Here is a 16,995-nt window from a genome sequence, read left to right as displayed (position 1 = left end):
AAGCAGCTCAAAAATAATAAAAAAAACAGAAGGATATTTTGAGGTAACTCAAAGCACTACTTGTAAATTCCACTTAAAATCTACAACATTTTAACCAACCTACAAGACAACAGCAGCTGTGAGCATAATATACTGGTTTTTAAAAGAAGAGCACAGAGGAAAGATTTGGGAATGGTCAATTGTAGGGGACCCTACAAGGAAGTCCAATGTATATTATCCTGTATTCCTTGAAGGAAAAACAGGATGCAGCGTACCAATAATGCAAACTGCTCATCTGGCCAAGTATCAATTCATCTTTCCAAGCCTCTTGGGCAGCTGCTGAGATGAAAACATGCCAGTGTTGGACTGAGGAACATGCAATCATGTGCTATTTACAAGAAAGCATTCCAGACCAAGGAACTTGGGGGTCCAAGCATCTTAGTAGCCCAACACCAGTTTCACAAGCCAGGAAGTCTAAAACAGGAGCCACATGCTAAGATCCCCATTTCCTTTTTTAACAACTACCAGCTGGCATATTAGGAAAGGCATAAAACATAGTTAATACAAATGGTAACACTTAAAGCTTCTGTAGCATCTTGCCAGAAAGAACTACTTGAAAGGTATAACTGCCTTCTGTACTAACAGTTTTTGTATTAAACAGGAATGTAATTGCAGCACTGTGAATGGCAAAGTATAATTTAACATGAGCCCCCAGTGCCACTCTGCACTGTCTTGCATGATAGAGCAACATACGCCGGGTCATGGCACTATGGACCAACTGCTTCCAAGTGTACTTGGAACGCATACATCCAAACATTTAAGTCTACATTTAAACACACCCTCTATCAGAAAGCCGGACAGATATAAAATCAAAACCAACAGTACCATTTTTCATTCTCCCAGCTTCTGAAAACACAAAGATCCATTCTCTAAAACAGCTTCTGATAATTGTTCTCTCCAATGTTACAGAAATATGGACAAGCACTCCAATTTAAAGCCCTATGTTTCAGAAGCACAACAGAGCTTCTCATTCACACCCACCCCAAATTAATCATGAATATTGCAGTTATACAGCTATTGACTTCTTTCTACCCTCCTAATTCCAGACTGCCTGCAAGCCAATAAATAATCAATAGTTTTTTCCAGGCCTGCTGATCTTCTTCCCCACAGTTATGTTTGATGCTAACACACCTCTACTGTTCAAAATAATGCTATGCAAATGGTCAAAGTTTTGGGGAAAGGTACAGTTTCAGTATAGTTAACCCTGTTTTATCTCTCATGTCCTAGATATGTTTTGGAAAGCCCTGTTAGGAAATATACTTCACATACCAAAGTAATGGTTCTGTTTTATCCATGCAAAACAGATTTAAAGGCATATCATGACTAAGCAAAACACAAGCCCATGGCAGAAGTATGATTCCAAGTAGGACTTGTAACCAAAGGAGTCTGTCTATCCATTAGCCTGTTCAATTATGAGTTTAATAATTTGTTAATCATAGGACATTCTGCTATTGAGCTCATACAAGATACCCGCTTATTATTTCAGATAATTATACAAGTAATGTTTTGCAGTTCTTTTGATTGCAGTACCTAAATAATGTGGAAAACTAAGAAATGTGAACTACACACTGGAGATGTGCATATGAACTTCCACTTCACAAGATGGGTCCATGTGTATAAAAGCCACACATTATTAAAACACACACAGTCTTGACCCTCAAGCCACTAATTAGTTCTATTCATGAATGAAAGTTTTGCCATCTCTCACAGACTTCTTGAACAGAATAGCCAGATTACTGCAGTAGAAACAGGGATACAGACTTAGTAATACCTGAATGGAGCATTTCCAACTTTTCATTATTGAGTTGTTTTGTAACGCAAAACTGGCCTGAGAAAAATAGCATCTTTAGGCAACAGCGGCAGTCAAAGTCCTCGTCCCACTATAGCTTGAGGGATGTCATAATTGTGGACCAAGATTCACAAACACCTGCAGAGATTTTAGATAAAAAGCTATGAAAAAGCAACAGTTCTCAGATAATACCAAACCACCAGGAACAATAATTTAGGCAAAGTTCAACACCGACTGGAATCACACAACATGGCAAGCCCCACCGGTTTCTCAAGTAGGGGGTCTGTTCATGCTATTGGAGCTTGCCATGGCTTACTGCAATCCAGCACTGGGAGAAAACCAAACTGCTCGAGAGCTACATAGCTGCTGGGCAAAAGCAGCCAAAGCAACAACAGCAACAACAACTTGCTGTTCTTGCCAAGCAAGTGGCACTAGGAGTGAACTGGCGGAGGCGCCATGCATGGGGAGATGGCACAGCTCTCTGTCAGCATCAGCAGTGGCTAAACGCAGCCCCACTGGCCATTTTAAACCAGCAAGCACAGCAGTGAAGAGAACACAGGTCAAGCCATCTCTGGCCAAGAGGCCACAGACCAAATAAACTTGGCATCACCTCCATTTTTTGCTAACCATTTATCTAATGGTTATAGTACCCCCTGACATGAAGAGATGTGCACACACAAATGCCATCTAGTCTATGGATAGGTGTAGACAGACTACTAGCATGTGGCTGAAATGAACTAACTGATAGCCCACTCTCTTGCAGCAAATTGAGAATGGCTATCATATCCCGAGAAGCTTCACAGCAGACTCAGGACAGAAACCTCTAACAGGAAGATTTTGCAAGAGGAGTCCTGCTTTGATGGCGACCACCAAGGCCCCGGTGTCGCTTTCTTCATGGCACAATTCATGTTTCCATGGGCCAAGGGCATTTTGCCTCATGAACAGCTAGCTTCTTTGCACAGTATGTGCTCCTTGTTTGCTTGCGACAGCTGGATGAAACTAAGCTGATCACAGTTCCAGTTCAATAAGAAGCCTACAGCTACCAGCCAGTGCACAGAAGGAAAACCGGAAGATTAAAATGAATGGACCTTACAAAAAAAAATGGCTGCTCTGCTCTGGCAGAGTAGACAAGTCAACCCCATGCGCTGACATTGTTGTGGATGTCTGCAAATGTCCAGCGCTATCGGGTTGGCAGCTGGTCCAAAGACTAAGCCCTGTCTAAACAACTCATAAAACACGATGTAGATCTGAAAGAGCCACTTCCTTCAATACAAACAAGTGACTGGTAGAAGGAAGGAAATTTTAGGAGAGCTTCTCAGGCACTGTGATGTCAGTGGAGTAAACAGTCCTGGCCAAGAGCTTCCAGCAGCTAAGGAAGCACTGATGACAGAAACGAGATTCTCATTAACTGGTTGTCTTCCAGATGAGGACAGCAAACTGTGACTCACAACTTTTCAACCAAGTTTAATTATCCACTACTTTATCAATGACTCAGGAACACTTCTGAAAGAGGGAAGAATTACTCCCAATATAACCTTTTAGGAACATATCAGTTCTCCACATTTGTTCAACACCTGCCAGAAAACATCAGGAAAAACACGCAAATGTTAAAGATGTCAGCCTGTTAAAGGATTTCAGATAACTCCAAAAAGCTTTTCACACTCAGTGGCTGAGCTCTGAGTCATCACAGCTGGGAGCTCTTCTATTTTTCTAACTTACAGCCCACAAAAACGAAGATACAAGTTACTTGATTTTTCCAAAACACATGCAGAACTTCAGGTAAGGTAAAATACTTTATAGAAAAAACAAGTACAGACATTTCCTTATTGACTGAATAAACAAGAATACAAGATACAAGCTAAGTGCTAAGAACTTATTAGCCACAACTAAAAACTGAACGTGATTTTTACTTGTTTCAGCAAGGTACGGACATGTCACACATGGCTAACATAGATAATGTGGGCAGGCTAGTAAAAAAAGCTGTGAGCTATTTAACTTTTCCAAATTTATATCTGAAGCTGGATCCAAACTGCCACTTTTCTGCAAGGTTTCCAAGAAGGATCACAAAGGCAAATCTTGCTGCAGTTAAGATGCATTTGATCCTTGGGAATAAAAGCTGTGATAAAATTGAAGAGTGTAAACTTGTGGTAGTTTCTGCAGTAGTTCCACCCAATATAGAATAGTTGCCTCTGATAGTTTGTTAGAGGCAAATAAGGCCTATACTTCATGTGTGTGTGGGGGGGGGGGTTGTTTTGTGTTGGGGGTGCTCTTATAATCAGTAACTTACTTGCAGGTTATTGTAAAGGCGAAAGTATTTCCATTCAGCACTTATTAGTCTGGGGGAGTGATTTTTCCTCTGTGCAATATAGCAAAAGGGTACAAATTACATCTTCCTTATATCATTTGCTTAACTTTTTCTAAAACTTTTAGAACAGTGAACCATTTCCCCATTAACAACGTGAGAACAACACAGGAAAATAAAGGCTACGTCTCTGTCAGATCAAAAATCTATCCCACCCAGCATTCTGTTCACACAGTGGCCAACTGGCTACCATGGGAAACCCACAAAGGGGACATAAATGCAATAGCGCCCTATGTTCCTAAGGCAGCTTCCCATATTTCTACTCTAAATCATGCTAATGACAATTCAGGGCTGTGAAGTTCAGTGGCCCAGTGTGAATACCCATCTCTAGAAGAAAGCCCAACAACATAAGTGATGATAACCAATTTAATGTATCAATTCAATCCTGGATGACACATGTTTCTTGCCAAGTCACAAATAATGCATTCCTCAGTAAGGCAACAGAAGCAGAAACAGAAGCAACAGCATGGTACCAACTGTGATCTGATCACTGCCCACAATAGCCACTTCTGCTTTTGAAACCACCAAGACGACACAAGGCAAACCACAACCTATTGTCTTGATTTTTGGAACAAGCTGCAGGAGCAGGTCATCGGATTTACAGTGACTTGTGATGTGATTTGAGGAGGTTCATATTTACTTCCAGGCCTTTGTTAAAATGTGTTGCCTTTGTTGTTGTTGTTTTCCTTCTTCACTGTGTGAATTTGTTATTTTTGGTTCCATGTCACTAATCCACCTTCCAAAATGAAAGTGCCCACTTTTGCTTCTTCTACAGTGCAATCCTTAAATTTACTATTCTATTCTCAATGCACTGTTCTGGTAACTGATTATACTCAGATAAGCCTTAACTATCCTGCAGCTGAAGCAATCCTGATTCCTTGAGTATTTAAAATCTCTGTAAACTTGTTTACTGTCTGATCAATGCTTGTAAAGCAATTGGGATTGTAAACCTCTAACAATCCTTTTCCAAGTTTCTGGTAGCTTTAGTAACCCACCTTCAAAACCCAACATAGTTGGACTAAGACAAGATAAAAATACTCAAACAGATTATACCACTCTGCTTGCACAGACCAAAGTAAGCGATAATGTGTATTAATCGTTATAGTAAATGGAGGGCTATGGTCATTCTTCTCACAGCAGTAATTCAGGGAGAAAAACAAGAAGATTCCTTCTTTCTGATATACTATTTCTCTATGGACGGGGATCACAAAACTGGCCCCAAAGGCAACAACCAGAGCATGAAGGGGCATATACTTTCCTTGGAACTACTGTTTGCTTTACTTTTGACAACTGGCACATGGATGTACTTGGAAGCACTTTTTCCCAGTTCACATACAGTCTTCTAAGTGCAACTCCCTCCCGTCCTAAAATACATCTGGTTCTCTTGCAAAGGTCAAATGACCCTTCTCTGTCCCCCTAGATTTCAAGAGCACTTCCTCCAAGCACCTTCTAGAATATTGGCTCATTCTAAATTCCACAAAAACATGCCCAAACTGCTCACAGACTACCATCAGCTTTAATTTTTCAATATTGGAAGCCATCCAAACAGTCCGCCACGTGACGTGACAAACCAGGACTCTGAACAGAGAAAGTTAGAGATTAGTTTCCTGCACAAACAGTAACAATGCAGCCAGACCAGGCACAGGGCTGCAATAAAAACTGTTGAAACAACTCAGAATTCTTCATAACACACATTCTGTTAAAGAGCTGAATAAATTATTTTAAATGCTGTGCCCTCGGAAAGGCACACCTCATTCATGTGGGTACATGCAGGCAGCCATGCAGTACGCCCTCTGGCAGTTTGCACATGCCACTTCTTTATCCACACTCAGGGCCCCCTTGCTCACTCACACCTTGTTCTCCACACCACGTCCTCCAGTGAGATCATCACGGAGAAGCCATCCTTCTACTGAGCTGTTTAAAACAAGTTTAGAGGCTTAAAGTGCATCTCTCAAATCAGCATACCCTGCTGCGATCCTGCCTCAAGAGGACAAATGTGTTGCTAGCAGAGACACCAAGCGTTTAGCCACCAGCGCCCAAACATAGAATGGCACCCAGCAAAATGACAACCAAGGCAAATCAGATCACACAAAATATGAAGTACATGCAGGGAAACATAACAGATTGCAAAAGTAGCACTTTTATGCAGGTTTGCTGTTTTGAGTTGCTTATGAATGTGTTGTTGCTCTTCCTAACAAAGTTGCAGGAAATAAAGTCAAATCAAACAATAAGATGGGAAGTGTGTAACTGTCTGCCAAGAAAGAAAAGCTGTTTATCTTTCTGGTTCAAACAAATGCTGGCCAGAAATTGGTATGGCAGGACGGTGCAGTGCTTCTGCACAGCTATCAGGATAAGGTATGCTATAGAATGAATCAGAAGAAATGCTAAAAGTGCACTAATGACTTAACAATTATAGCTTGGGGCTGCAACAATGGCAGCAACTACTTAAGGACAGAGTTGTGTGTCTTGGGAGTAAAGTTCAAGAGGGCTCAGCAAACTCCTGCATGTTATTCACACAGTGCTAGATCTTGCCAGATGTTCCTTGGGGATGCAAACAGCAAAACAGAAAATCCACATCTAAAGATCAGACAGTCTACTTCCTTTACCTAATCTCTTCTGTTATACCTTTGTATATGCTATACTATAAGTAAACACTGGGTCTTCCCATGTTTAAATTTTAAACACTGTGCCTTCCTTCACATTTAATTCCTTCTCTTATAACATTAAACTATAACATTAAACTATAATCTTCTCACATTTTGAAGATTTTTTTAAAAGTCTGTACCTCAGCTCTTCCAACTTCTTATTCCAAGTCCATTATTTCAATATAAGAGTAGCAACGATTTAGCTGAAAGAGTGACTGGATGAAGATCAATAAGTAAGCTTTACAGATGATCTAAAGTTAGTTCTCCCAGGTCTACCACAATGCACCACTGGGTGGGGGGTGGGATTGTTCTTTTTAATGAAAACCAATGAGTACTGATGCTACTAGTAGATCAAAGTACTTTCCAGTAGATTAACAAGGATTTCTAATTCCTGGTTGTTTAACAACAGCAACATTAAACTGCCCACTTTGCCAAACTATACTACGGACATGAAGAAAGCTTGGATAATCACCAGCGGATTTGTGTATGGAAGGACCGAGAGCCCCATTCAGTTCTGATGCTCAAAACAAATTCTTGTCCTTGGAATCTTTTAATTCTAATCCATTGAGTGAATCTCACATTCTAGTAAAACACAAAGTAGATTGTGTAGGTCCCAATTCTGCCTGTCTCGGTTTAGGAAGGACCGTATACCAGAAATGAGACTGGGTAGGCCAGGGCACTCTCAGCTACTGAAGTGTTTCCCAAATTAGTTAAACTGATTCATAAGCACACAAATGACCATTGCTGGAAACCCTTCTGGTTCCAACCAGAGTAAATCAACACAACCCTAGACAAGCATCAACTTCTTTCCTTATTTACACAAAGATGTTATAGATTATAGAAAATTCTAGCAACAGTAACACTTAAACATAATCTTGCACAGAACACCATGGGTTTGAATTAAGCTATGAAGACTCATGAAGCAGCTGTCACACAGGGTGACAGGAAAAAACCTGTCCCTCCAGTGTTTTGGCAGCCATGGTCAAGCTCTCAGCTCTCCTTCTTCAGATTGTTAGCCAGTTTGAAATATGAGGACACCCTAATGCATTTCTTTCTGGATTTGGTCAGGTCCATGATGTTTGAGATGGAATAGAATGGCCTCCACATCCATTACTGCTCTGAACCAATCATTTCTGTACGCATCACTAATTTATGTCAAAATAAGTTCACTGCAACTAAAGGATTACAGACATCTGGCTGGCAATATCCTGCCTCCACCCAAGTAATTAACTGAGCATCCAGAGTTTTCTTCAAAACCAGAAAATCAAGATCCAGTATCTACTAGCAATAGACTGAATGCCTGGAGATAACTGTCTAGTTCTAACCAACAGCAATGACCAAACCTTCCAGATTTACTACAAGCACAGTATAAGGTTACGCTCATATCAGCTGGTACACGATGTTCATATCTCACAGTTGCTGATTGCTTCATTTCTAGCTTATCTTGCAGAAAAAGTGTCTTCTTTGGTTATGTCTCATGCAACGCCAGAACAAAACCTTTGTCTGGAAAGTGGCCCCGACCACCACAATTCCACGGTCCCTAGACGCTTTCAAAGGGGGGCACAGGACACTGGGAATCCCTCCCCCAAGGCTGGCAGCAGTGACACAATTGCTGAAAAGGCATACATTCGAAAGTTAAAGGAAGCTCAGTCCCATACATACCTTCTCAGTGGTAAGCCCCATTGAGTTTAATGGAAATTGCTCACAGGAATTGCTCACAGGAATGCCATCTCAATCCATTTACCATTTCCTAATTGGGGAAATCATAACTGAAGATGTTCCTTGGATGTTACTGTGTAAATTCTATTTCACAGTCATGGAAACAAGAGCATTGGGTGCTGTAAAAATTTATTTCACACAACAAATTCATTTGAAAGAAAATGCTGGAAATATATACCAATCCCCAAGGCACCCCCCACTAACTTGCTCCTATATTTGCAGCATTATTCTTTACAGTACTTTCACAACCAGAAATATATGCACAATAACTAGCAAAATTGCAGGAAAATGCACACTAACTCCTCTGCAATAAAAAGCAGGTGCTACCAGACATTTCTAAGCAGCAGCAGCAACGCAATATACTAGTGCCCTGATCATCTTAAGTATTTCCACCCAAGTTCTGGCTTGTTCTCCAGGGAATAATAAGCTGAACGACTTTTATCTTGTTATGCTCATCCATACGTTGCCTGCCACAAATTGCAAAACAGAAGTACTTTCACTATGCAATTGCCATTACTGAGGCTGTGGCAATCCATGACATGGTAAAGTCATCCTGTCAACTCAGCAGAAGCCACAAATGGACCCAGAAAGCATTAACAGTGCAATTCTTTACACAACTATCAGAAGGAAGCTCTACTACATTCAGTGAAAGTTATTTTGGGATGAGCACACAAAGGATTGACGCACAGGGCACATTTTTAATAAGCTGAGTAAAATGAAAAAGATTAAAAAGAACAAGTCATCCAGAGTTGTGCTTGAGCAGCAACAGCTCACAAAGAAGCTAATGGAGAGGTGAAATTCATACCTTTGAGATGTACGACTAAGGACTGTTTTCTACCAAATATGCTTATGCTTGTATCATAAATAACAAAGAAAACTTAAATTGCAGAACATGGAAAGGACAGTTGAAACTCAATTAACACTAATGGTAGAGGACACCAGCAAGACCAAGAAAACAGAGACGTATTTCAGTTTATAGCATATCCATTGCAACAGAGAATGAACTATAATTCAATTCTGAAAAGCTTTCAGACTGGTCCAAGTCTTATCTACAAGTGTCTTAACTGTATATTGAAAGAAGAATTAAAAGTGGGGGGCAATTCTCTTTTTCATAGCCTCTTACTTTCATGTATCCTCACAAATGTTTTTCCCCTTCTCATTTACTATTAAATTGCTTCTCTGTTTGCTTTTTATTCATATATTTATTGAATTTATATCCTGCCTTTTTTCTTAGAATAAACTTCAAGCAGTTTACATAATACTCCTCCTCCTGCTCTTAATCTTATCCCCACAACATCAGCCCTGTGAGGTGGGATAGGTTGAGAATTTGCAACTGGCCCAAGGTTGGCTCCTAGACACTATACCGCACTGGCTCTCAACACTTTTGCTCTTGCAAAAGACCCAAGCAGTCTTACATAGTTCTCCACTCCATTTTTACCCCAGAACCATAACCCTGTGAGTTAAGCTACACGGCTGTAGCTACATGATCTCCCAGGTCCCCGGTCTCACCCCAACACCACACTGGCTCTCCTGCTGTATGTTTATTTATTTAAAACATTTTATGCCACCCCCCTCGCAACAAAGCCTCGGGGCAGCTCACAGCAAGAACAACTGTTTACTGTTGTTACAACTGCAATTATTATTTTATTTCTATACAGTCCCATATGTTTAAAAAGACTTCAGCATGCAGAGTCACCAAAAAACAAGAATGCACTTAAGAGAATAGTCAAAGCTATGCAATAAAGAAAACATGTGCGGATGTTAATTCACTGGTTGACTTAATAACCGATGCTTAATCCTCCAAACCTTTGCTGAAATGAGCAGATTTTAGCAACTCTCCAGAATGTAATGAATGACAAAGCTGTTCCTAGGACAGAGCTTCAAAAAGAGGGCACTATTTCTGAAAAAGCTCTCAGCTCCTTATCCCCAGTTTGACCCCTGAACAAGAACCGTACAAGAATCCCCTAAGCCAGTGCCCTCTGGCTTTAACTGGACTACAACCCCCATCACCTGCAGCCAACACAGTGGTTGATTGTGCTGGCTGGGGCTTATGAAAGTTGTAGTTTAATATACCCAGAGTGCTCCAGAAAAAAAACCTTTATGTAGAGTTGCTAAACAAACAAAGTCATTCAGAAAAGCTACAAGTCGAAAAAAAATGCAGTTTCAGTTCTTGTCACAGAGTATCCACTTGAATCTGCAACTCACCCTGTCTTATGTAAATAAAGCAGAAGACAAACCCATGTCTGCCTTGATCTAATAAAGAGCGAAGAATGAAGAATTCTTTCATACAATACAATTTCATTATATAATGAAATTGTGTAATTTATTGTTCTGGCAGGAGGACCCAACCTCCATCACTACTACAAATCTAATAAATAAATCTAATAATAATATTTAGTTAGATAGAAGCGGCCATGCTGGATTCATCTAGCAGACCATCTAACTGGTCTAGAAATCTGGGCACACAGTGGCTAACCAACTACTTGTGAGAAACCCACAGGGGAGGCCTGAGCGGAACAGCACCATCCTGCTCATGTTCCCCAGCAACTCTAAAACAGAAGCATAATGTCTCTGATACTGGGGGCAGTCACAGCCACCCAGACTTTTAGCCCTCACGACATCTTGTCGTAGCAAGAAAATGAGGAATGGAAGAAATGAGCTAGCTGGCAGAGGGCAGCAGAGAAAGTTTGCTTTCTGGGAGAACGCTCTTTGCTTGTGCTGAAAACTGTGGGCTCAAAGAAGTTGTTTAGTAAGCTGTGAGTCAGACCTTCTCTTCACCTTGTACATAGTCATTCGGGATGGTTACTTATAATTTGCACTTCCCATGGCAACCACGTAATGGTGGTACCCACGAAAGTATATCAAATCGTGTTCAAGGGCCAAAGAAGCTTGCCCACTCCTGCCCTAGGGCAGAGGTCAAGCAAAATGCCAAAAACAGGGCACACTTTCCATCATACTAGCTGCCGTTCTTATCACACCTGGGCAAGTTTTCTCCATCCTATCTCACGAACACTCAGGTGCAAGAGAAATAAAAATAATCAAGGGGCAGGTTGCTAAAGGAAGCGTCGAGCTCATACCTTGTTTCAGCAACCGACCAGCTGCACTAGCGCTGCGTACCTGTTTTATTTTATAGTTCAGACAGATGAACTGCTAGCTGTATAAAGCTTGTTTTATTATGTAACATAAACAACAAACATTTCTTCCACTGAGCTAGTGAAACAAACACATATACCTTAGTGCTGTAAACGTAATCCCCCAAAATGGTTACATAGAAAACTAAGAGTTTTTGGTGTATGTGCTGCAGTAGAAGCAACCCCCCCCCCAAAAAAAAATCATTTCACACTATTGCTCTGAGGAGACTGAAACCAGTAAGCACGCAGAAACCCCCTTTTTTATGCTAATAGAATATATATGCCCACTTCTCATTTAAACTGATACGTAAAAAAAAAAAAAAACTCACAGTTTTATAAGTGCAACAAAGTACCACATTCAGCCTGTTTTGTAGCCAACTCTGTAATCTGGAAAATTATCTCTCTGACAACCAAAGAACGAAGATGAGTCATCTGCAAAATAAACTCCAGGCCTGCTGCAGCGATCACAAGGCCAAATATCTGCAACAAACTTTGCCTTATTTCTTGTAACACCTAAGCTCTTGGGTGTAAGCAAGTCGCCAGGCAAACCCTCATGGTCACTATTAGAAAGAGAAACAGACACATGCCAAAGAAAACCAGCTAATGCGACTTTCTCTTCACGGTGATCCAGGGAATCTTCAAGTCTGAAGCTGTGGCAGCCCTTCAGCTTTTCCTTATTTTTAATTTTCCACAGGGTGAAGAGGAATCCAGCTTTAAGAATAAAAGCGCGTGGCACCTGTTATCTGAACCACAAGGCCCCAGTCCTTAGGACAGCCGCACTACTGCGCCTCCACCCTGACAGAGGTGAGCAACTTTTGGCCCTGAAGATGCTTCGGTTTCCAACCCCCAGCAGCCCAGTGATGGAAGATGCACACCCCTGCAGATGGCGGGCACAACGCCAGGCTTGGAGACTGAAGCATTAGGCCAGAAATTGCTGGGTGGGCTAGCCATGCAATGGGGCCCAAACACAAGGCAAGAAATATGGGCACATCGCAACCACAACTATGGTGTGAGAGCCAGTGTGGTGTAGTGGTTAAGAGCATGGGACTGGGACTCAGGCGATCTGGGTTCTAGTCCCCGCTCAGCCATGGAGCCCACTGGGTGACTTTGGGCCAGTCACAGACTCGCAGCCCAACCTACCTCACAGAGGATAAGATGGAGAAGGAGAGGTAAGCTGCCTTGAACACTTTGTAGGAAAAAGCCAGGATATAAATCGAAAAATAAATAAAATCATAAAACTACACAGGCAGATGCTTCCCACAGGAACACACATCCAGAACGAAGCATAAGTCCACCCACTCCAATACAGAAAATACTGCGAGTGCCAGAACCTATGAGACTGAAGAATACCCCCATGCCATTGAGGAAACATGTTGTCTTATGAGCAATGTGTTGCAACTTCACCCAGCACAACTCTTACCCCCAGATGTTTGCACCGTAAGACCAAGTAATCTTCCGCAAAGCCCAAAACTCTGCTGAGGTCAAGACATACATCCAACAGGCATTCCTACCATCCTAATAGAATGCCAGAATGCACATCTGGACTGACACACTTGTGGCCTTTAAAACCATATGAGGCTAAAGCATTTTTTGAACCTGACCCAGATGGTTCGATCATCAGCAGATCAAATGTGGACCTGCCAATTCCCAAAGTACATTCCAACCTCATTATTCAAGGCCGTCAACCTTAGCGCCCTTCACACTGTCACAAGGTTTAAACTTAAATCCAACCAAATTCCAAATCATCCAACTGGAGTGGAGGATGCACCGAAATGCTTCATACTGACCTGTCCGTGATTGTGGACTGTGTGCTACTCATTGGAGCCCTTGGCAAGGAGTTGACCTTTTAGCCAATCTGCATCATACTAATTAGAGTATGTTATTGTCAATTTCCCGTACACACACACCCAAGTTCGGGATCCAGCTTTACTCCAACAAGAGGTACACAGAGGTTCAGTTTAAAAGATCAGCAACACAGTTCTTCACAATCATCCAAAGGATCCATATCAGAGCACACTCAGGAAAACCCACGGAGCGCTCTTTCTGACCAAAATCCTCCAAGGAAGAAGGGGAAAGGCCTTCAGATTCATGATTCAATCCGCTGAAAATCTTGCTGCTGCCTCAGTTCTGAAGAAACACACACCTCAGTTTCAGGGGGGGCTTGGTCAAGATGATAACCGTCAGCAGCCAGCCAGCCACGGGTGCATTTGCTTCAGGTTATTCACGAACCTCAGGTCCAATCTTCACAGCTCCGGAATTCTTCTCTAAGGTACTCCAAGCCGAGAAGCAGGTGAAAGGTGTAACAATTCTCATCCAAAGAAAGAAGAGAAGAGGCAAAGGGGGCCGCTGGTCTCTTCCCACCTTCTCTACCCCATGGGATGATAGGAAAGCTACACTACACCTCTCTGGAGTCAACCCCTCACCTTTCAAAGCGGGCCCCCACCTGCGAGGATCTAAGGAAGGCCTCCTGCTCCTATGGGCTTACATGGGCTTCCCCCGCTAACCCCAATTTGCAACTGCCCCCCACTTTTCTACGGCCTCGCTGGGACTGAAGGCAGGCAGACTTTTTGGCTGGTCTCTCTTGGACTGCCGGGAAGTGTGCTGTGATGGGGGGGGGGGGTAATGTCCCGTTTTGCACGCCTTACTCTTTTAGGAGGGGGCAAGGAGCCCCAGTGGGGGGCACGCGCGCGCGCAAATCGCCTTGGGGAAGCAAGGGTCCCCCTTTCCGGGCAGGAAAGAGGATGCTCAGCACCTTCCCCGCCGGGTGGGAAGGGGAGGGTGGGAAACCCCGGTACTAGATGCGGGGCTGCGGCGGCGGCGGCGCGCTCAGGGGGCGCGCCTGGGAGCGCCCGGGCAGGGCAGGGGCCATCCTGCGCCCTCGCTCGGGCCGCGCGTCGGGGGCGTGCGAAGCGGAGGGGCCCGCGGGGAGGACCGCTGCGCCACGCGGGGCCCTCCGAGTCTGGCCCCACTCGCTCGATCGCTCGCTAGGCCTCGGCGGGCTTCATCTTCATCCTCCTCCTCCTCCTGCTGCTGCTGCTGCTGCTGCTGACAGGGCTCCGCCGAGGCCGTCCGTCGCGCAGAGGCAGGAGCGCGGGCGGCGCGTCAGGCCCGCTCCGGGGCCCCGCGGAGTCGCTCCGCCGCCCTGGCCCGCGGCGCCCCCGCGGCCGGGAAGGGGCGGCCACAAAAGGCGAGGCTGCTGCGGGCTCGGCGGCTCCTTCCCGCCGCCGCCGCCGCCGCCGCCGCCGGACGGGGAGGCCAGAGGACGCCGAGCGGCTGCGCTTCCCCCGGGCCGCCGCCGCCGCCGCCGCTCCTCCTCCTCCTCCTCGCCCCTCGGGACCGAGCTGGCCCGTCCCGCCGCCGCCGCCGCCGCGACCCCGGCGCTTCTCCTCCGGCCAACGGTCCCCGCCGGCTTCCCTCGGGCAGGCCCCGCTCGGCTCGGCTCGGCTCGGCCGCGCTCGGCTCGGCTCGGCCACTTCCGGCGGCCCCGGGACTACTTTCCCTCCCCCCGCTCCTGCATCCCTCCTTTCTCTCCGCTTCAGGAATGCGCGTCACTCCTCGCCTCGCATCCCGCTCGGACGCGGATCCCTCCGCTGGGACGCCTCACGGTGCTGGGAGAGACTCCCTTCGCGCGCCTCCGCCGCGGGGAAAGAGTCCCTTCCAGGCCAGGGCGGGGGGGCGGCGATCCCGTCCGTGCGCGCAGCGCCCCTTCTTAGGATTCCCGCGCGCGCATGCAATTTAAGCCGTACCGTAAGTGAACAAAGGCGTGATGCTGTGTCTGTGCAAACAGCAAACAAAAGCCGCCACCCGACGATGTTTTTAGTTACTCTGCGTGCAATCCTGTGCTGTTTATTTTTTTCCCGTCCGCACTGGCATAGGATTGCATCCATATTAACTCGGGGTGCAAGCCTAGTCCTATGTAGGCAGGAAAGCACCCCCACTCCTGGCGACCCCTGGGGAATGCTCACAGCTGTACAACTTTTTTTCCTGCTGAAACAAGCATAGGATTGTGTGCTGAGTAAATAGGTGGAACCTTAAAACTGCACAACCAGGGCAGTTTCTATTCCTTTTCGCAGTTCCCTCACCCTGCAAAATTCCGTCAGATTACATGGGAGGGGGAGAGAAATCTTTGACACACACGTGGTGCAAGCTAGAAGCACTCCTTCCCCATGAAACTTCCTTCTGGGTGTCGACCTTTCGGGAACGAGACTCTGCATGGGCTCAGAGGCATGCTTTCGTTTCTTCCCCTGTAAATGCTTTCAGACAGGCAGACAGCCTTTAAAACTATTTGTTTTTGTTATCAGTGAGACTCATGGTAACAAATATAGTATTGCCACGCTCGGGATCTTTAAGAAGTCAAAACCTCAGTCAATAAACGCAGACACAAATGTTGCCAAATTAAGCATCAGTGTAGCAAGAGGGCTACTGAGGCCGCGTGGTAAGAACGCCGCCGCCGAGGGACCAGCATTCAAGCCCGGACCTGGCCTTTGAAGTTCGCTTTAGGAAGGCCATCAGCGATCGTCTTTGTCTGACCTACTCATAGGGCTGTTGTGCTTTCCGTGTGGGACCAGGAGGACCAAGCGAGCTCCTCGCAGGAAGAAAAATAACGCGAATACAATGATACTTTGCAGCTGTTGCTACATATTGTAGGAGCAAGCTTCCTAGTCTGATTTTGCTACTGTGTAAAGATTTGTTTCCTGAATCTCCTAGATGACTCTGGATACTTTGAGAGACTGGGTTAAAAAAAAGAATCTGCTACTGTATCCGCTTCTTTGCGCCATTCTGAATGCTCCCTTTCCTGCTTCTTCACATTCTTTCAACTAAAATGCCACGTTGTACTTTTTCGCATAGGGCTGTCACTCCAGCCCCTCGATCAGGCACCCCAATTATTCCTGCGCTTCTCCTGCTGCAGGGATAGTGACTAGAACTAAGGAAAAGGGTGTTTGCATCACAGGTTTGCATAAGGGAAGCATGATGCTGGAAATGTCATCTTTGATTCCCTAACAATTATTTCATGGTAGGCACATCCTATGCTGGCATCCTCCTCCAACTTCCCACCACAACACCAAAATCCCCTCTCTGGGGAGTCGCAGCTGCCTTTACCCTCGTGGTCGTCCGCCAGAGAAAAAATGTGTCCCAATCTGCATCTCCTTAGAGTTGCTTACATTGAACTGCATTTGTCATTTTAATGCCCATTCCCCAGCCCTTTGCTCTCTTTCATTTTAGCCATCTTAAATTATTTGGCATCATCCCCAGACTGGACTACCTCACTATTCACACCCTACTTCAGAATGTTTGTGAACAAGTTCAAAA

The 16,995-nt window shown here is 44.7% G+C and overlaps 1 protein-coding gene across 3 annotated transcripts in view; it reads right to left on the bottom strand.

Annotated features, from left to right (window-relative positions):
* Positions 1 to 14,424, bottom strand: part of ARHGEF12 (Rho guanine nucleotide exchange factor 12) — an 81,188-nt gene extending 66,764 nt beyond the window's left edge. Inside the window, exons 1-2 of one of the 3 annotated variants that reach the window (XM_044439439.1) lie at positions 13,915 to 14,423; positions 13,473 to 13,812 (exon numbers count right to left, since the gene is read on the bottom strand). In XM_044439439.1, the coding sequence (XP_044295374.1) occupies positions 13,473 to 13,504 (32 nt within the window). In that variant the 5' untranslated portion in view covers positions 13,505 to 13,812; positions 13,915 to 14,423. Of the gene's footprint in view, positions 1 to 13,472 lie in introns of all 3 variants that reach the window. The other 2 variants (XM_044439440.1, XM_044439441.1) reach the window with 2 other exon arrangements.
* Positions 14,425 to 16,995: the final 2,571 nt, after the last annotated feature.

The sequence above is a fragment of the Varanus komodoensis genome, unplaced genomic scaffold (assembly GCF_004798865.1).
Source record: "Varanus komodoensis strain SLA01 unplaced genomic scaffold, ASM479886v1 scaffold35, whole genome shotgun sequence".
NCBI lineage: Eukaryota > Metazoa > Chordata > Lepidosauria > Squamata > Varanidae > Varanus > Varanus komodoensis.
This window is presented reverse-complemented; position numbering and strand designations above follow the sequence as displayed.